General features: G+C 56.4%; 1 protein-coding gene across 15 annotated transcripts in view; it reads right to left on the bottom strand.

Annotated features, from left to right (window-relative positions):
• Nucleotides 1–18,260, bottom strand: part of TCF3 (transcription factor 3) — an 85,181-nt gene extending 66,921 nt beyond the window's left edge. For 3 of the 15 annotated variants that reach the window (XM_064636988.1, XM_064636991.1, XM_064636994.1), the window contains exons 1-3: nt 18,008–18,252; nt 15,811–15,912; nt 8,505–8,577 (exon numbers count right to left, since the gene is read on the bottom strand). In XM_064636988.1, coding sequence (XP_064493058.1) covers nt 8,505–8,577; nt 15,811–15,885 — 148 coding nt within the window. In that variant the 5' untranslated portion in view covers nt 15,886–15,912; nt 18,008–18,252. Of the gene's footprint in view, nt 1–8,504; nt 8,578–15,810; nt 15,913–18,007 lie in introns of all 15 variants that reach the window. The other 12 variants (XM_064637003.1, XM_064637004.1, XM_064636989.1 and 9 more) reach the window with 8 other exon arrangements.
• Between the last annotated feature and the right edge of the window lie 2,134 nt (nt 18,261–20,394).

The following is a 20,394-nucleotide window of genomic DNA, read 5'->3' as shown; positions in this document are numbered from 1 at the left end:
CTCGGGAGGGAGGGACACAAGTGGGTCACAGCCCATCCCAAGCTGATCACACTGAGGCACCTGCATGGATCCAGCTGGGCTGGCAGCCTGGGAATGTGCCAGGGAAACACCAGCACCCAATCCTGAGGCTGCCCAGGGCTCATCCCCAGCACACAGTGCCAGGCAGGCGAGTCAGTGCCCTTCCTCGGGGTCTGTGGGATGCCCCCTTCCTGCTCTGCTCTCAGCTCTTTGGAGGTGTTGGGAGAAGGCAGGACAACCCTGACCCACACAGCTGGGAATCCAACAGGCAGACAGAACCATGGAATGGTTTGGGTTGGAAGGACCTTAAAGCTCATCCAGTCCCACCCCCTGCCATGGGCAGGGACACCTTCCACTAGCCCAGGTTGATCCAAGCCCCGTCCAACCTGGCCTTGGACACTTCCAGGGATCCAGGGGCAGCCACAGCTGCTCTGGGAAACCTGGGACAGCCCCTCCCCACCCTCACAGCCAACAATTCCTTCCCAATATCCCATCTCTCCCTGCCCTCTGGCAGTGGGAAGCCATTCCCCCTTGTCCTGTCCCTCCATCCCTTGTCCCAAGTCCCTCTCCAGCTCTCCTGGAGCCCCTTTAGGCACTGGAAGGGGCTCCAAGGTCTCTCTCCCTTATGTTAGAAAAGCACTGAAAACCTCACCTGCACTGGTGCCTTTGGGTGCTGGTGAGCTGAGAAAAGCCTTCCTAGCACATCCTTCAGCTGTGTTAACACTGCAGGGTTTGGTGCCAGGGGAGAGATGAAGCTCCCCAGAGCAACAAAACACCACTTTGCACTAAATCCAACCCTTTAAGATGCCCGTTTGTTGTCTCAAACTCAAACCAGTAATAATACTAATTGCAGTTTGAGTCTCCCTGCACACAAACACGAACAAGGGAGAGGCAGCAGGCCGAGGCGCTGGTCACACGCGGGCCACGTGCTGGAGCAGGGCACCCCACAGGGCATGCAGGATTTCAAATTAGCAGCAGTGAGGTCCAGCAGAAACGCCTGCCAGACCTGCTGGGTCCCTTCCAAAGCCATCTCTCTCCTTTGGAAAGGGCACAACAAGCGTGGAGGCCTGGAGCCGGGGTGCTGAGCCAACACGTGCCGCTCGGGCAGCGCCGGGCGCGGGACTCGGGGTGGGCTGGGGCAGAGCTGCTGCATCCAGCACCAAATCCCAGGGTCCTGCCTCCTGGAGACCATCCACACTGAGCCCCCGGCCCTGGCAATGGAGGAGAGAGCAGGACAAACAGGGCAGTGACAGCAGGCAGTGCACAGAATCCCAGACTGGTTTGGGTTGGGAGGGACCTTAAAGCTCATCCCATCCCACCCCCTGCCATGGGCAGGGACACCTTCCACTGGCCCAGGTTGCTCCAAGCCCCGTCCAGCCTGGCCTTGGACACTTCCAGGGATGGGGCAGCCACAGCTGCTCTGGGCAACCTGTGCCAGGGCCTCCCCACCCTCACAGGGGAGAATTTCTTCCCAATATCTAATGTAAACCTACTCTCACCCAACAGCTCCTCTCATTAAAAGACAAGCAGGTGCTGGAGCTTGTACCTGTTCTTTGGACACACAGAAGGTGCACACCAAGCCCAGCCTCACCTCAGCCTCAGCCCAGGCTTTTTACACGTGATTTTTACATAAGATCCTGATCCCATCACAGCCCCCCAGCAGGCACAGCTCCACTGGTAGGAATTGCCTCATCAGAGGAAGGAAAGAGCTCTGCCAGGAAGAGAGAGCACTGCTCTGCTTCAGCAATCCTGGCATAGTTAAAACTGTGCTTAAACAAGGTCTGTGGCAAATTGGCAGTTTCTAAACAAAAGCTGTCGCTTATCTCAGTACAGCTCTGGCACCTCCAGCATTCTCTGGGCTCTTTCCTAGTTCAAAATCCCAAATCCAGTCAGGAGGACTCTTCTCCAGGGCGGGAGATGAATGAAAAAACCTAAAAGAACCCCAAAAAACACCTTCCCCTGAAAACAGGCACCCCTTAACCCCCGAAGTCAAACACACACCAAGACAGGGGATTGGGTTATATTTGCCTCTCCCCAGCTGCTAGAGGAGCACTGAGCTGCTCTCAGGGCACCCCCACAGCATGGTCACCACCTCTTCTCCACCTCACTCCTCCCGTGTCCATTAGAGGACAGGACACCCCATGTCTCTGGCAGGACAGGACACCCTCACTTGCACTGTTGCAATAAAATTCAAAGGGAAAAAATTGATTGTGGGGAAGAAAGAGACCTTCTTATTTCAAGACCCAGTTGGATGGGGCTTGGAGCAACCTGGGCTAGTGGAAGGTGTCCCTGCCCATGGCAGGGGGTGGAACAAGATGAGCTTTAAGGTCCCTTCCAACCCAAACCAGTCTGTGATTCTGTTTCAAACTCACTGCAAAGGCACAGAGAACCTTCTGCCCAGGTGGGGCAGCCCTGGGAGCAGGAACAAGCAGCCCAGGACATGAGGAACAGAGATGAGACTGGGATGTGGTGCTGGATTAAGGGACACAGGTGTGAAGATCTTCCCCTGCCATTTGTTCCCCCTCACTCGCTATTTCCTGCAGACCTGCACTCCCTGCCCCAGTTTTTGGGCCCTCCAAGTCTTTTCCTCCAGACCCTGCTTTCTGGATCCTGGTTAATGGGATGCACCCCATGGGAGACACAGGGAGCAGAAAGGGGAGAGGGAGAAGAGCAGGAGCTTCCCAAAGGCACAAACAAAGCAGAAAGCTCGACTGGCACGTGGGAGATGAACCTCACTGAAAGTCCTCCAGGCTTTGATACTGGAACAGTCAGGACTGCAGCATCCTGAGGGTATCCCTGCCATACCTGGCAGCATCTTCCTACACCCCAGGAGTGGGCTCTGCCAGCAGCAGGAATGGAAATGCTCCAGAGTTGTGGAGAGCAGTGGGAGCTGCAGGATCCATCTCCTTCCAGGCTAATGAGACCTCACAGCTTTGCAAGCTTGACCTGTCCATGGCAAGGCTTCTCCATAGGATCATGGGATGGTTTGGGTTGGAAGAGATCTTAAAGATCACCTCGTTCCACCCCCTGCCACGGGCAGGGACACCTTCCACCAGCCCAGGTTGCTCCAAGCCCCATCCAACCTGGCCTTGGACACTTCCAGGGATGGGGCAGCCACAGCTGCTCTGGGCAACCTGTGCCAGGGCCTCCCCACCCTCACAGCCAACAATTCCTTCCCAATATCCCACCTAACCCTGCCCTCCTTCAGCTTAAAGCCATTCCCCCTTGTCCTGTCCCTCCATCCCTTGTCCCAAGTCCCTCTCCAGCTCTCCTGGAGCCCCTTCAGGCACTGGAAGAGGCTCTCAGCTCTCTCTGGATCCTTCTCTACTCCTGCCTGAACAGCCCCAGCTCTCCTTTGATTTCCTTTGATAATGGCTAAACAGCAACATTTACTTTGAAACAAATGGTCACACCAACGGGCTGGCAAGCGAATTTTTCTGCTTTGCCCTTTTTGTTGTGGTGGCTTTGTGTTTGGTGACAGTTTGAGGGTCACACACCCCACAAACACACAGCCTGGAGCCTGGACTTTCATGGCAAGTGCCAGTTCAAAACACCAAGTCCCATACTGCACACCTCACGTCTGCCTTTCATCATCCATCAAAATAGCAAGTGGAGCCCAGCACTCCCACTTCAGCATAAGCAAAACATGTGGGAACTCGAGGCAGTTTGTAGGAAAACGTGATACAGCCTTTCTAATAAAAGCTCCCGCTCTCCTCGCTATGGAAAACAGTTGCAAATGGGTTCCTGCAGCCTGAGACTCGACAGCAGGGCAACAGGGACGCTGTGCTTGGCTCTTCCCAGCCCCAGCTTCCATGGTTTCACTGCCAACCCCCCCAGCCCCAGGAGCAGAGTGGAGCCCAGCACCATCCTGCTCCCACCAGGGCACCAGATCCTGACACAGGGCTGCCTGCACACAGCAACTAATTAAACCTTCAAACGGCTCCCCCACAGCACCAATTAAAGAGACAGCCCCAGCTTTCATAGAATTTATGACTTTCAGTGCTGTTGCCACAGGTATCCAAGTTTGAGCGTTGTTTAAAGCGGGTTTCAAAGGGGATCCGGACTCGCCTCCCTCCAGGGAGAATCCATTTGCTTTGTTCACTAGACTATAACTTAAAATTTGTTACATGCACCAGCTTGTAACTCTTTGAAAAACTCCCTGCTCAGCCAGCTTCAAATGTACGTGATGAACTTCCCCCGATCAAAGCAATTCCCCCACGAGCAGCCTCAGCTCACGAGCAAGAAAGGACACAACAAATTTTGGGGTGGGAATCACGGCACAGGCCAGGAGGGGACTCCCCCCCCAAATCCACCGGAGAGCCCAAGCCAAGGAGCTCGCTTCAGCACAAAGCAAGAAGAAGAAGGCACTTAATGGTGAATTAGCTTGCTTAAAAGGCAAAAAAAACCCCAAAAACCACCCTATTTTTTAGCAGAGGTTTTATCTGTTGTCTGTTAGCAGAAGACCCCTGGGCTCCTCTTCCAACAGGACCCAATCCTGGCACCCCACACCAGGGATGTGGAGTGAGATGGTTGAGCACTCTCCACATTACCCACAGATGGAAGTGCTGCTCCAGACGTGTTACCTCGCTCAGCCACGTGCCTTGGGTTCATCCCCCTGCCCTGCAGAGCCCAAACTCCTTTGCTGAGGCAAAAAGGAGAAAGCTCAGCAGCCACAAGGCACCAGCCCCAGCACAGCCCGACCTCGCTGCCTCCCGATGCTGCTGCTGTCCCAACATCCCTTAAAACATTTCACCTCCCAGGTGAAATCCAGCCCCAGCAGCTCCCTGCCCGAGGCAGTTGAAGGAAGCACTGCCAGGGAGCTGGGTGCTGCTCACATCAGTCCTTTATGACCTGGGACACCGTGGAGGACACGGCTCACAACCACCAGCTCAGGGAGGGGCCGGCGGAACCGCTGCCTCGGAGGGCAGGACAAGGGGCACGCCGGGCACACTGGGCTGGGTGTCCCGGCTAAAATAAACCCCCACGACCCACGGCCCGGGCTGGAAAACACTGGTTTGCAGCTCCAGGCCCCGGGAGGACCAACTTCCCGCGGTGACCTACATGTGCTATAAATGCCGCAGACACGGGCCGGGTGACGTCAGCTCCAAACTCGTGGCAATTGTTGGGTTTCTCCTTGCCAAGGAAAGGCAGAGCGGAGGTGCTGAATTGTCCGGGCGGCGGGGGAGCGAAAGCAGTTCCTCCCCGGAGCATTTGAGGACAGAAATGAGGGAAACAGTGGCAGGAGCTTAAAATAAAAGCACAGGAGGCAAATAGGAAGAGCGAAGGGATCTGGAAGCTGGAGGGTTTGGGTTAACACTTTGGATTTTTCTGGCCCGGGAGAGGAAAACAGGTTCCCCTTGGCAAAGGGGCCACTGGCAGCTTGGGCAGGGCAGTCACCAGAATCATGGAATTGCTGATCAGAACCATGGAAAAGACTCGTGAGATCATAATGTCCAACCCCACCATGGTCACCACTCAACCATGTCCCCGAGTGCCACATCCACGTGTTGTTTGAACACTTCCAGGGATGGTGACTCCACCACTGCCCTGGGCAGCCTGTGCCAATGGTCAACAACCCTTCAGGTAAAAAAGTTTTGGATTTGAAAAGGATTTGAATTTGGGGTGATTTTACAGCTGGGATTCTCCTGTAGCTCTGTTTCAAATGCCTGTGCTCCCTTATTTACCAGTCACACTTTGGAGGCAAGAACCTCATCTTGGCAAGTGGGGCATTTTGGATGGGAGTGATCAGTCAGTGCAGTGCCTTGCTCTCTTCACTCCTCACTTCCCCTGGGAAGGAAAGAGCCTTGAGGTAACAGCTCCTCTGGAGAGGAAAAATATTAAAAGTTACACACTGCTCTAGGATTTCCAGGAGAAGGAGAGAGATGGAAAGTGGGAGCCATGAATTCCCATGTCCAGCCCAAATGCCATCAGTCCAATGATGGGATCCCATCCTGTGTGGACAGAGGGATGAAACACCAATTTTTCTGGCACGTAGGACAACTTCAGTTTATTATCTTGGGCCTAATACAATGAGCCCAGATGATGAGATCCTGGCACTGAGACGGGGCTCTGTGAGCATTGAGCTCAGAATTACACAAATCAGTGTTTGCTTCTCCTTTCTGGGCAGAGGTGGCTGTGGAGGGGAAATGCTGCTCTGCCTCCGTTGGTGGTACAGGCCCTGACTGAGCAGGAGTGCTGGAAACACAGAGCACAATAAAGATGAAGCCTTGGCCTTCCTGCACGGCAAGACTCAGGGAGCTAATCTCCAGGTCCAGATTATGGCTTGGCTGTGAGACACTCTGCTCCCTCAGCAAGTCCAGGTCCCCAAATCCAAGGACCATCTGCTTTTCACCCTCTGACCACATCAGGGTTAGTGAAGATTCGACTTCAAATCAAATTTTGAGCTGGATGGCTGGGGATGTTTCTGGGGATGAACCACCTTTGGGGATGATCAGGGCCAGGCTGGACTGGGCTTAGAGCAACCTGGTCTAGTGGAAGGCATGGCAGGGGGTGGAACTCCATGATTTTATGATTCTAACTAGCACCTGATTGCACCTTGCTGACTATTAGTGAATAAAGGTAGAACATCCACAAACTATGAAAACAACCACTTGCCACTATCTAGGACCTTGTTTAGACCCTTTGGATCCTTCTAACAGGCAGAGCACACCCCTGGTTGCCAGGGAAGGCCTAAATCAAACCATTACAGCATGGAACATCTCACTGATGTCTTCCTGCAGTCATTCACCCCACCAGCAAAAAGCCAAAGATTCAGGAACAGGGAGAAGCCCCAAAGCCAACACAAAACGTATCCCCCGCCCTGAGGTGAGGCCAAAGGTGGCTGCCCCAGGGATAACTCTGCTGCTGGAGCAAAACCTTTCCCTGAGCTGAATTCCCACCCCAGGATGGCAGAGCCCACGCCTGGGACAGCAGGGATTGTGCAACGTCCTCCAGCCCAGCTGTATAACAGCAGTGCTCTGCTTTCAGGGCTTCTCCCAGGCAGCCCGAGAGCAGCAGCCCAGAGGAAGGGTGGTGTCAATGTTACCTTTCACTCACCCGAAAGCAAAGCAGGGTGGGGGGGTCAGAGGGGTGGGGGGCTCAGAGGGGTGGGGGGCTCAGAGGGGTGGGGGGCTCAGAGGGGTGGGTGGGGGGCTCAGAGGTTTGGTGCCGTTCCGGCGGCTGCCGAGCCAAGCAGGGGGGTCTGGCTGTGCCTCTGCTCCTGGCCAGCACCACAGCCCCGGCAGCCGGGCCAGGCTCCGAGCAGGAAACACATGAATGCCATTGCTCCTCTCCCCCAGCGTGGAGCTCGTCTTTTGTGGGATTGTTTCAGCAGCAGAAGTCGCGCAAGGAACACTCGCTGGAGAGATCGGCTTCCATCTGGGTTAACCCCAGAGCTTTCCCCCCTCCAATTTCCTCCAGCCCACTCAACAGCTTCCCTCCCTGGAAAAGTGTTTGACGTGCAGCTGAACAGCTCAATCCCAAAGCAGCACATTTCCCTGGTCAAAGAGGGCACGAGAGCAGGGCAGGGCAGGGCACAGCCCCCATCCTGCTGCTGCACATTCCCCAGTGCCCCACAACACTGATGCTGGGGCACCAAAGGTGCTCCCCAGAAATCTCCAGGATGGCACAGCATGGCTGTTCCACGTGGCCAGGGGTTTCCCTGGACAGTTGGAGCCAGCCCATGGTAGAGAAGGCTGAGTTTTAACCATCCACAAGGTGTTCAGCAAGAAGGGCAAACGAAGGAACTTCCCACGTGTCAGGGGCCGTGTGAGCCCCGCACAGAACAGCCTCCTCAGGCACCAAAAATCCAGCACAGCACTGCCCAGGAATTCTCCACTTCAGCCTCAAACCCACGAGCAGCACATTTCCCATCAGACATCTGAAGCCACACACCCTGCAGAGTCCCCCATCACACCCAGGTCACCAGCCCCCTCCTCCCCAGAGCTGCCCTGCTCCCAAAGCCCTTGGATGTTGGCATCCCTGGCCCCCTCTTGGCACCCTGGAAGCATCCAGCCAGGAGGGCTTCACAAGATCCCTTTGGGAATGCCGAGATCCCACCCAGGGAGCCTCTAGAGGGACTGCAAGGAGCAGACACCCAAACTGCAGCCGAGCCCCAGGAATGAACCACCACCACCACGTCTTCAAAAAGGAACAGCAAAAGTCTTCCAGGGCAGTGCAGACATGTCTAAGCAGCTTAGAGAACAGCCCTGATTGTCTGTTCCCAGGATCCTGGAGCAGTGGGACAACAATCTCCAGCTCAGGCAGCAACTTCTTAACAGGAGACAGATCAGCAAGAGCAGCTTTGCCCACCCGGAGACACAGGGAGCAACGAGAAAATCATCCAGAGAAACAGCAGCAGATCCATCACCAGAAAAACACACAACAGAACTACACCAACCCCTCCTTTGGTGTGTCTGGAACCAAACACAAATTTATTGCGAGAATCATTATGGTATTAGGGAAAAAAAAAAGGAAGATGACAGTACCTGATCCTCCAAACTGAGTGCTCGCTAGGGTCGTGGGTCTGTTTTTTCCATTAGCCACTGGCAGGGGAAACATCTAGAAAAACAAGAAGATGAGAGAGAAGGGAAGAGAAAGAGATTTCAGTCTGTTAGTTTTACTGTGCTGCTGCAAAGGGGTCAGATTGGGGGAGGAAAGGGGGAAGAGGAGCACTTTATTGATGCAAAAAACTTCCCTCTCCTTGTGTCCCTGCTCCATGGATCAGCTGCAGGAGGGGCAGGGGAGCAGCTCTGCTTTAACACACACAACCTGACACAGGGATGGGGTCACAAAACCAAGTCAGACAGAGTTCAAGAAGCGTTTGGACAGTGCTCCCAGGCACAGGGTGTGACTCCTGGGGATGGTCCTGCGCAGGGACAGCAGTTGGACTCGCTGATCCTTGGGGGTCCCTTCCAACTCAGCACACCCTGTGATTCTGTGATGCTCCCGTGTCCACAGCGTGCCTGGTTCCTTGGGTGCAAAACCCAGCCCAGAAGCATCAGTGCTGTGGTCAAACCCAGCAGGTTCTTCCCTAACTTGCTCACCAGGGCCCTCCCTGCAGGTGCCCACGGGGCCCCCAGGGGAAAAACGACCCTGCAGCACCCTGAAAAGCTCATTTCACCCCTCCCCATCCCAGCTCCCACAGCACTCCGGGTCTCATCCTGTCTCCCTGGACACACACAGTGCCTGGGCAGGACGTGGGCTGCCCGTGGGTCTGGCTGGCACAGGCAGAGATGACTCAGCCCCAGGATCTGGCGGTGCCCGAGCTCGGCGCCAGGATGAGCCCTCCAGCCTCCCAGGGCAGCTCCCACCCCGCTGCTCCAGGGGCTCCAGGACCCAACACAGCCCCAGGGGCTGGGGGGAGAAGCTCCTCCAAGTGCAAAGGTTTCAAAAGTGAACCTATTTTACGGTATTAGTCGCTCTGGGGACTTGTTTGCTTTATTGCTGCAGCTTCAGTATCACAACTGAGCTTTCTCCTGCCAGGAGCTTCCTCAAAAACACTGCACACCTCGTCACCTAACCTGTACAAATATTTTTAATAAAAGTTGGGAGAGTTTCAGAAGCTGCTATTTAATAATTTACATGCACCTGCGTGCAGCAGAAAAGAAAACTAATTCTCCTCCACACAAATGGAGCTCCAGCCAATAAAACAACTGGTGGGAAAACGTTTAGTGAATTAACATTTTAATATCCTTTTTCTACTCAAGATACTTTCACCACCAAGTCATTTGAATTTTTATTATTTTTAGCTTTGTAATGTCTGAGTAACTCAAAAGTTTAATGCTTTGAAGATTAAACAATGTAATGGCACAAGAGCCTACAGAAATGCAGCGTTTCATGCCCTGACATAGCTGATGTCTGGCTGTGGTCAGAAACATTCCTTTGTGCAGAGCAGTCTGCCCAGCTTTGTTTTCACAAATGCTGGGGAGAAAAAAGAAAACAACAAAAAACAAAACCAACAAAATACAGTTAAATGTGGTAGAGATGCAAAGAGAGCAGTTAAGGAACCAACTGCCATTCATAAAGAGCACAAATTTGGGATCATATATATGCATGCACGGGGTGTAGATGTTCTATATATGGATTTAAACAAAGGTGTAAACAGTGTTTAAGCATCCTGGCACTGCTGCCAGCACCTGCCCACACTGGGCTGCCCAGGGACCCCCACCATGGAGGTGCCCCACGAGGGGAGCCCCTGCTGCCCACCCGAGGGGCTCCAGAGGGATTTGGGGTGGCCCCGCAGCCCCACCATCAGATGACACTTGTTTCCTCAGGAAGTTGGGCTAGAAAATAAAAACAAACCCTGACACACCGAAGGTTGCAGCCAACCTTCCTCCCTGCACTGCTGCAGGGCTTCCCTTGCAGGGCAGGGGGTGGTTTCTGCAAAGACCTCAACAACTGCTGAAAATGGAATTTATGGGGCCGGTCCCACCCGGGCTGTGCTCACTCCCTCCTCTCAAGGTAGGGAAGAGGATTAAGTGGTTAGAAACCCCCTTTCCAAGGGGCAGGTCTGCATGTGCAGGGGATGGGAATGCACGATGAACCCGGGCACCCAAAAAAAGAAATAATAAAAAAACCCCCAACAAATGAAACCCCAAGGCACTGCTGGCTCGTTTCCATGAGCATTTCTGCTCAGCACTTGCTGAGGCTGAAAAACCCCAGGTTTGAGCACCAAACAGGAGTGGAGAAAATGAACAGCCTTGTTCCACTGTGCACCCAGAGCCTTCTGCTTCTGCAGAACAGAAGGTGGGTCCCCCCCACCCCTGGTGATCCCCAGCACACCCAGCATCCCTAAAACACCCCCACACCCCGGGGATGCCCTCCCCTCCTCTGCCTGCTTTCAGAGGTGTTTTGAGGCTGATGCAACATCTTCCTGCTCTCCCTCCCCAAGGGATTCAGGAGTCACAGACCCCTTCCCACACCAGGGCACGTGGGGATGCCAAAGCACAGAATCCTGGAATGTCCCGAGTCGGGAGGGACCCACAAGGTCCATCCAGTCCAACTCCTGCCCTGCACAGACACCCCAACAATCCCACCCTGTCCCTCAGAGCGTTGTCCAAACGCTCCTGGAGCTCTGGCAGCCTTGGGGCCGTGCCCACTGCCCTGGGGAGCCTGGGCAGTGCCCCAGCACCCTGTGGGGGAAGAACCTTTCCCTGAGATCCATCCCAACCCCCCTGGCACAGCTCCAGCCGTTCAAGCAGGGTGACGGGGAGGGGGGAACCCCGGGTTACCCCTCCACACTCATCACTTGGCAGCCCCAGGAAGTGTTTGGGGTTTTTTTTTCTCTTGCTCCCAGCCCCTTTTTCCACCAGGGTGTGGGCTGCAGCCCCCAGGAGCCGGCACAGGGCACAAGTCATACGTGAAGTGCCGCCTGCCCTCGCTGGCGTGTGTCGCTCACAGGCAAAGTTCATCCACCCACTGCAAATTTCCTTTCTGCTTTTAAAATGCTGCTTTAAAAATAAACTGGGGGGGGCAGGGAGGAGATGAACCGGAGCTGGCACCTACGGAGGGACCCAGGCATTGAGGAGGGACCCAGACAGGAGCTCTCAGGGGTTGTAATTGGGTCATTACTTGGCCTTTGTTAGATTTGAATAAATGTAGATTGAAACGGTTATGTAAAATCCCCCATCTTAAGTCGCTGTCTTTGGTTTCTCAAGTCCTACCTCCAGCCTCCCTGAGAGCTGACAACTTCTGCACACCCTTGTAGCTCTATTTCCACCCCTCCCAAAGAATTTATTCTCCATCCACTTCTCCCAGGGCAAATCCAGCACATGGGAGGATCCAAACACCCGCACCCTCCCCCGGGGAGGTTACAGCCAAGACACCCCAAACTTTCACCAGCAAACTCATGGGCAAGAAAGAGAATTTGCCAGACACAAGGAACATCAAGCAGCATTTCATATATTGTGCACTTCCACCAGCGCATCACTTTTCAAACTAAATCAGTTTTCATTTTCTCCCCTCTCCCACCTTTTGAACTCCAGGCTGACCCAACCTCAAGCCTGAACTCCAAACCTGAAATCTATTTTGCAGCGTGGAAAGTATCCAGCTGTTAATCTGGGGAGAAGAGGGAATTCGGCTCCAAACCCACTGCCAGCAGGACATTCTATCTGTGTTCACCTAAGACAGACCTTCCTGACTGCGGCCCCAAACGCCCACTGCGGCCTGGAGTCAAACTTTACACTGCTCCACTCCGGACAAAAGTGAGAGGTTTATCAGGGAAGGGCAGGCATCGGGCCTTGGCTGGAGCAGGGCACAGCTTCAGCATCCTCCAGCATGGCAGGAGGAGCTGCCTGAGCCCTGCTTGCTGCCAACAGCCAGGCATTCCACCCCCGCTCCCACGGCCGGAGCAGCCACGGGGCCGGAGCGCGGCGGGGAAATGAGCCGGCGGGTCCTGTGCGACTGCTCAGGCCTCTGCCCACCCTGCACCTCTCATCGAGCCAGAAACCCCCTCTGACAGCAGCCTCCCCGCAGCATATGGTTAATACTCTGCTAATAATCATGGTTGTTAACAGCATCTTGCTCCTGCCAGAGCCCCCGGCTGGCACCGAGCCGCTGCCGCTCTCCGGCTCCGCGGGCGCTCGGCGGCACGGACGGACCCCCCCGGGGCTGCTCTGCTCCAGCTCGGCCATGCCCAGGGGTGCCCCTGCCCTTGGAGCATCCCAGCCCAGCCAGGATACCTGCCCACACCTTCCCACAACACACCAACAGCGGAACAGATGGCCTGGGATAACCAATAACCACGAGTCACAGAACAGCAGAATGTCCCGAGTTGGAAGGGACCCGCGAGGATCATCCAGTCCAACTCTGGGCCCTGCACAGACACCCCAACAATCCCACCCTGGCCCTCAGAGCATTGTCCTTGAGCTCTGGTAGCCTTGGGGTCGTGCCCACTGCCCTGGGGAGCCTGGTCAGTGCCCCAGCACCCTCTGAGGGAAGAACCACTCCTTAATATCCAAGTCCTTGTGGTCCATCATCTCCCAGGAGCACAGGCCAAGGGCAGCTCCTGCTGCATGAAGCCTGCACCTGCCAGACTGACCTGGCAGCCCCCAAAGCCCAGCCTAATCAGTGGGCTGAGCTGCCCACTCGGGTGGGTGTGCAGGATGTGCAGGATGCTTTCTGGAAAGCTCCTCTCCAGATTTGCCAGCCCGTCCTGGCTGGCTGCCAGGGAGCAGCGGTGAAGGCAAGCTTACAAATTACCTGCACTTTGGGGCAATCATAAAAGGCAATTTGTTCAAGGGTAGAGGTAAGTGTGCTGCCATGCACACCCCAAAGCAGCCATGAGGCTGCATTGCTGGGCCTTTGGTTCCAGCTCACATAGAGAATCCCTTGATTTTTGCCTTATTGGGAAACTGTGTTGGCCCAAAGCTTTGGGGGAGCTCAGGATCTATGCAATGGTATTATTTATGGACAGGACTGCAAGCCCACTTTATAGCACCTCACACAACCCTACCATTTAACAGCCCAGGAACTCAGACCACACTGTGCAAACCCATTATGGCCAAATCTTAAGATTCCCACAGCAAAACACCGCTCAGGGCTGGACCACAGGCTACTGGGGCTGAGCACATCTTCCCTAGAAAAAAGCAATCCAAATGCTGATCTGAAGCAAATGCTTCCAGCTGCTCTGAATATCTCTAGATTTCCCTCCCATCTCCTCTCCTGGAGAGGATTGCAGAACTGATGCTCCACTCCTGTTTATTCAAATTAAAATATAAATATATTTGGAAGAGGGAGCTTTGTGGACAAAAATCTCTGTATCCCAAGGACACAGAGAGAGCAAATCATGGAGGAGCCTCTCTGATGGACCCACCATGCACAGTCTAGGAAGCTTTTCCATTTCAGCTACTCATCCTGGAGGAGAGATGTTAATGCTCCCTTTATGCAAACTCAGGAGAAGGGTGTGTGGAGATGAGGGTTTGTGAAACAGAGCTGGCTCTGCTCCAGGCTGCGTCGGAGCCCATCGGCCGACTGATCCTGGAGGGAATGTCTCCGAATCATTTGCTGGCAAATGACATTTGCAGGCCCTGCTGCTGCAAGAGCAGCCGCCCCCGGTGCTGCTGCACGAGCCTTTACACCCACACAGGACCAGTCCTGGTCCTTCCCGGGTTTACACCAGTGTAAAAGCACCGAATCTGAACCCAAACTTGGTGTGGATTCATCTTCAAGGCCAGGAACACTCGTGTACAGAGGGAACAGGTCAGGGCCCCTCCAGGGAACACAGATCTGAGCATGCAAATGAGGATGATTCGTTAGGTTTGAAAAGGTCTTGGGGCTTTTTTTCAAGCTCTGAATGGTGAGTGGGATTGGATTTTTTTCCAAGGGGGAGAAAAAACAAACTGGGAGCTGCTGCAGCCCTGGCCAAGGAACAGATTCTGGGTTACTGACCCTAAGTGCAGTTCAAAACTCCCAGTGCAGGAGATGGAAGGCTCCAGGGCTCCTGCCAACCTCCAGGACCTCTGAGAGGGACAAATAACCACACTGCTGCTCCCCAGCAAGCCCCGACCTGACTCCTGGTTTTACAGGAACACTGTCACTGCAGCCCCTGCACCCACTGTAAAACATCCCACTGCAAAAGTCCATCACTGGTAAATTCACAGAACCAGCCTCCCAACAGAAGGATGAAACTGGGAGAACTGGGCCTCTCCTGCAGGAGAATTGCTCTTGTGAGGGCTGAGAGACCTCCCCACCAGCACGAAGAGGTACAAACCCCAGCTGTACAGAAAGGTTTATGTCCCACTGCTGAACCTCAGGGCACGGATGCAGAAAAGCAGATGAGCCTCAGCACATCCACAGGTGTCACAGGTACCAGGACTGCAGGTGACCTTAGCTCTGCCACCACTTTTAGCCCCTTCTCCAGGGGGCAGGACATCCAGCCCAGCAGGGCCGTGGGCTGGGTGACCCAGGCCAGCCCAGAGCCACAGCGGTGACACTCCTGGCCATTGCCCCTCCTGGGGCTGTTGTTTCTATCTCTGCAGCACGTTTGCTTATCTAAACAGCAAGGCACACGCTCTGAGTGCCATGAGGGTGCAGCACACAACAGAGGAACCCAACAGACAGTTGTTTGCTTTTGAACACCAGCTCTGCCCTCCACGAGTCACCTGCCAAGGAGAGGCAGCACCGCTGGCAGCGCCACACGGGACGTGCCAGGGACTGACCCCCCTCTAAACTAACTAAAGGGACTTCTCCTCCCTCTGAGCTGTGCACACCCTTCGGGGGGAACTCTTTAGGTCCTGTTGCTTTGAAAATAAACAGCTCCTAAACGCAGCTCAAGGTTTCCAGGATACAGAGGAGCAGAGCATGGGGAGCACAAGTGTCCAACTCCTGCAAAAATAACGCGCCGGAGAGCTTGGACACGTTTCAAACTGTGACAAAATAACCTGTGGGAGCAAAAGTTTAATAGTCTGGATCTGGGGAGAGGAAAAAAGCTTGATTAATCAGCTACTGAAGTTACATCTCTGCATGGCTGCAGAAACAGTCACCCAGTGAGCATTTAAACAGAGAACACACAACTCCGTTAATTCCCCCAAAATTTCCCATCCAGAAAAAAAAAAAAAAAACCCTCTCTGTGCTCCCTGCAAGGAAACAACACACGTTTGAGGGGGAGAGGGGGGAGAGAGGAGGGGCAGAGGCTTTGCTTTAACTTGAAAATAAACAAGTTGCAGCACATGTGCACGCACACAAACACGGCACATCTGAAACCCATCATGTCCAATTTACAGGCTCACATTTCCTCCCCTGTGCAGCTCCCAGCCCCGGGGCCTGCCGAGCCCCCCGGCCGCGCTCGCTCACCATACTGAAGTCCAGCAGGTCACTGAGCTCTTTGTCTGTCCCAACTGCAGCCATTCTCTGCTGCTGCTGATTCATATTCCCACAGACTCAACAGTGGCAGTCCTGGAGAAAGCGAGGGGGAGGGGAGAGAGAGATTTTAATGACTAGAGCAAACTCCCCACCCCATTGATGAATATTTTAAAAAGACAGAGCGAGGGGGGCGAGAAAAGAAGAACCCTCAGCATGTCCCCGGCGTCCAACCCTCCTCGGAGAGCACAGTCGGAGTCCTCACCCAGCACCCAGCGGCAGGAACAAGCGCTCTATTGACCAGACACACTTGTATGTTAGTTTTTTGCTGCCAATTCCACTAGTTCGGGCCAATTCTGTTCCTGGCGTGTGGCGAATGAAGGGGAGGGGGGGGGGGTAGAAAAAAAAGGAAAAAAAAAAAAAAAAGAGTCAACTCATTTATCAAAGGGTTCAGGCAAGTTATCACTCAGGCGCTTGTCTGGCTCGGCTCGCCCCCTCGCCTTCCCCCGCGCTCGCTCCCCGCAGGAGGCTCTCTTGTCCTTGCCTAGTTTTGTTTAAAAAAAAAAAAAAAAAAGTGAAGGGGGAAAGAAAAAAAAAAAAGCAAAGCAAAAAAAAAAAAAAAAAAAAAAAAAAAAAAAAAAAAAAAAAGTCTGATGTTACAGCTCTTTCCTCCGGGTCGCCGAGCACCTGCAGCTGCTTTTTCAGGGACTGTGCTTGGGGATGCCCAGCCAGGCTCTTCTGTGCTCAGTGAGAACTGAACCCTCTCCGCTCCCAAAAGGGACTGGAAACAACAAAAAAAAAAATTCTTGTTTTCGGAGTGTTTTTGCAAAAATAAAGCCCTCCAGGCAACCTTGCGAGATAGGTAAATATTATTCTTCCTAATTTTACGGATTATTTTTTTTTTCAAAAGGGAGATTGATCTTTTTGGCCAGCTCGCTGTAATAGAAAAATATTTCTTTGGGAGGGAGGAAGAGAGGCCTGGGATGAGATAAAAGATTCCCTTTTTTTTTTTTAAGAACTCATTCATGGTTACAAAGGGCAGCTGGCCAATAAATTTAACTCATTAATCATAAGGTAAAAAACAAAACAAAACAAAAAAACTCTATGTGATCCAAAGCATTTGTAGGCTCAGCCACCACATTTCAACGAAGTTTTATAAAAAACACTGAAATCAGCCCAGCATGTGAAAACCCTTCACCACTATAAAAAAACATCCAGGGGATTTCTTTTTTTTTTTTCCCTTTTTATTTTCTTTGCAAAGCCCTTTTTTTAAAAGTGTCATCAGTGCAGCAGGTCAGTGTTTCTAAAGCCACTTTGCCAACCTCATGCCCCGGCGCCTTGAGTGGGGCCAGGGGGAGATGAGACCCCGGAGAATCCGGGTAAGGGAGTGGGGGCATCACTTTGCAGCCCCCCTCAAAGCACCCGGGGACAACTTGAACAATACCCAAAGTCAGGCCGGGGAGTTTATTTTAATTTATTCCCCACGCACACTTTCTAAGCCCAAACCAGCCCCGGGGTTCGGGGCCGGGGACCCGCCGCAGATGCCCCCGCGGTCCCTCCCCAGCCCGGACAAAGGCTCGGCTGCCCCGGGACAGGCGCGGGCCGGGCCGGGGGTCCCGCGGGGGGTGAAGTTGGTCAGGGCCCCCCACCCGCCCCCCCCGAGCCGCGGGCAGGGAGCGGAGGAAGCAGGAGGGCGCAGCGGCCCCCACGAGCCCCCTCCCAGCCCCAAAGAGCCCGAAGCGGCCGCCCCCGCGGGGGGTCCCGCGGCTCGAGCAGCCTCCCGAGCCGGGCCGGGCGCGGGGACCCCCGGGGCCGAGGGGGCGGCCGCGGGCTGAAGTTGGCGGCAGGACCGCGGAGCGGCCCCCGCCCCCCGCCCGTCGGGGACCCGCGGACCCCCTTCCAGCGGCCCCGCACGGCCCCCAGCCCGGCCCCGCCGCTGCCGCCCCCCCTTCCCCCGGCCCCGGCAAACTTTGCCGAGGGGACAATAGCGCCGAGCCCGTCCCGTCCCGCTCCGCACGGACCGAGCGAGGCGGGGAGGGGGCGGCAGCGCCGGGACCCCCAGCGCCGGCAGCGCCGGGACGCGCACTCCGCGCAGCGCCGGGGGGCGGCGCGGCCGGCTCCGGTTATTATTTTATTATTCTATATAAATACATATTTTTTTTCATGTTCTAGTTTTTTTTTTTTTTTTTACCTGTTCCAGGCCCGGCGCGCCCGGGGGCAGGGGAAGCGCATGAAGGGTCGCGGGGGTCGCGGCGGGGGCGGGGGCGGCCGCGGCGCCCAGGGCCGGGGGGCGGCGGCGGCGGCGCCTATTGTTCTCCGCCGCCGGCGGATACAATGTAGCGAGAAAAGCGGCGCGATCGCCCCGCACCGGGCGGCGCGTGCGCCCCGGGACCGCCCCGCGGCCCCGCCCCGCCAACCGGGCCCTAACGCCGCCGGGGCTGCCGCCGCCGCTCCGCCTCCCGCCGCTGTCCCGCCCGCCGGCCCCGCGGCCCCCGCATGGTCTCCCCCCGCGGCGGCGGCGGCGGCGGCGGACGCTCCCCCCTCCTCGTCGCCCCCCCGCCCGCCTCTGACGCCCCCCCCCTCCTCCCCCGCCCGGCCGAGTCGCGTCCTCACGCCCCGCCCCCCCGCCGTATCCCTCCGCCGCTCGCACAGGCAGAGGAGAAGCGGGGTGGTGTCCCTCGCCACGCACACCCCGCGGCACCGGCACGGGCGCCGCCGCAGCGGGACCGGCGGGATGGAGGCGCGGGGGTGCGGGGGGCGCGGCGAGGCACCGCCAGGATGGGGGGACTATGTTTCCTAGCGGAGGGGGACGGGCGAACGGGTCAGCAGAACTGTGACGACACGGGGGGCTCCGCGCGATGGACTGATAAAGCAGCGGGGCGCCGCCCAATGGGAAGGCCGCGCACCTCTGAGTGGCAGGCTGCTCGGCCAATGATAGCGCGCTCTGCTCCCGGCCCCGCCCACCGAGCGCGGGGGCGGGGCGGGGGCAGCCGCTGGTTGCCGTCGCCGCCCGCAGATCCCCCGCCGCCGGCACGGCCCCTGCGGGTCGGCTGGGCAGGGCCGGGGGGTCCCGCTGGGGTCCCGCGACGGGACCCCCGCCCGGCACAGCTGCTGCACAGCCCGCGGACCCCTAGGCGCCCCGCCGAGGGGCCGGGGGGGCTCGGGAGGTCTTGCGTGGCGGCCGCGGCCCGGCCCGGCCCGGCTGCCCCCTCGGGGGGCCTTGGGCACCTTCGGCGGCGCTGGGGACGGCGGGTCCCCCCGGGGTGTGGGGCCGGGGCAGCCCCGCTGTGGGATCTGGGGTCGCCCCGGAGCGCTGTGAGGCCTGGACGGGTCTGACCCGGCCTCGGGAAGGGCCTGCGATGCAGCGGGGCTGGGGCTGGAGAGTCCCTGCGTTACATCGGGGGGTCATCACAGAGCCCTTGGGTTGGGAGGGATCTTAAAGCGCATCCAGTCCCACCCCCTGCCATGGGCAGGGACACCTTCCACCAGCCCAGGTGGCTCCAAGCCCTGTCCAACCTGGCCTTGGACACTTCCAGGGATCCAGGGGCAGCCACAGCTGCTCTGGGCAACCTGGGACAGCCCCTCACCACCCTCACAGGGAAGAATTGCTTCCCAATATCCCATCTAACCCTGCCCTCTGGCACTGGGAAGCCATTCCCCTTGTCCTGTCCCTCCATCCCTTGTCCCCAGTCCCTCTCCAGCTCTCCTGGAGCTCCTTTAGGCCCTGCCAGGGGCTCTCAGCTCTCCCTGGAGCCTTCTCTCCTCCAGGTGAACCCCCCCAGCTCTCCCAGCCTGGCTCCAGAGCAGAGGGGCTCCAGCCCTTGGAGCATCTCTGTGGCCTCCTCTGGACTCTCTCCAGCAGCTCCACGTCCCTGTGCTGTTGTTCCCCAGGGCTGGAGGCAGCTCTGCAGCGGGGTCTCACCCAGTGGTCAGAATCCCCCCTCCCCTGCTGCCCACACTGTGGGATTAGCCCAGGGCACACAACCAGGGCATGTCCATGTTCAGGTTTTCATCCACCAACACCCTGAAGTCCTTCTTGAGTGCTGCTCTCCACCCATCCTCTATCCAGCCTGTGTTGTGATTGGGATTGCCCCGACCCACGTGCAGGATCTTACACTTGGCCTCATTGAACTTCCTGAGGGTCTCACAATCCCAGCTCTCCAGCCAATCTGGGTCCCTGTGGATGCAAACCCTTCCCTCTGGCACAGCAACACCACACAGCTCTGTGTCACCAGCACCTTGCTGTGTGTGCAGTGATCCCACTGCCCGGATCACTGCCAGACCTTCCCCCCCTTCCCTGCCCAGTTTGCCGTTGCAGCCGGTGCCGCACTCCGGAGCAGTTGGCAGGTGCTTTGGATCAAAGGTGCCGACGAGCGTGTGTTGGATGTGGAACGTCTGCCTGGCTCACGGGGGTGAGGGAGCCTGGTGCTCGCTTGGCAGGATCGTTCCCTGGTGCCCCGGGAGCTGCTTCCCCCTCCCGTTTACCCAGCAGGTTTCTAACATTCCAGCTGGGGAGCAGGAGCCCGGGCTGGGGAGCCAGGGGTCCCCTCAGCCCCCAGGGAAGAGATGGTGCTTTGC

Source organism: Pseudopipra pipra, chromosome 27, assembly GCF_036250125.1.
Source record: "Pseudopipra pipra isolate bDixPip1 chromosome 27, bDixPip1.hap1, whole genome shotgun sequence".
Lineage (NCBI taxonomy): Eukaryota > Metazoa > Chordata > Aves > Passeriformes > Pipridae > Pseudopipra > Pseudopipra pipra.
Note: the sequence above shows the minus strand (reverse complement) of the source record. Positions and strands in the feature narration are given on the sequence as shown.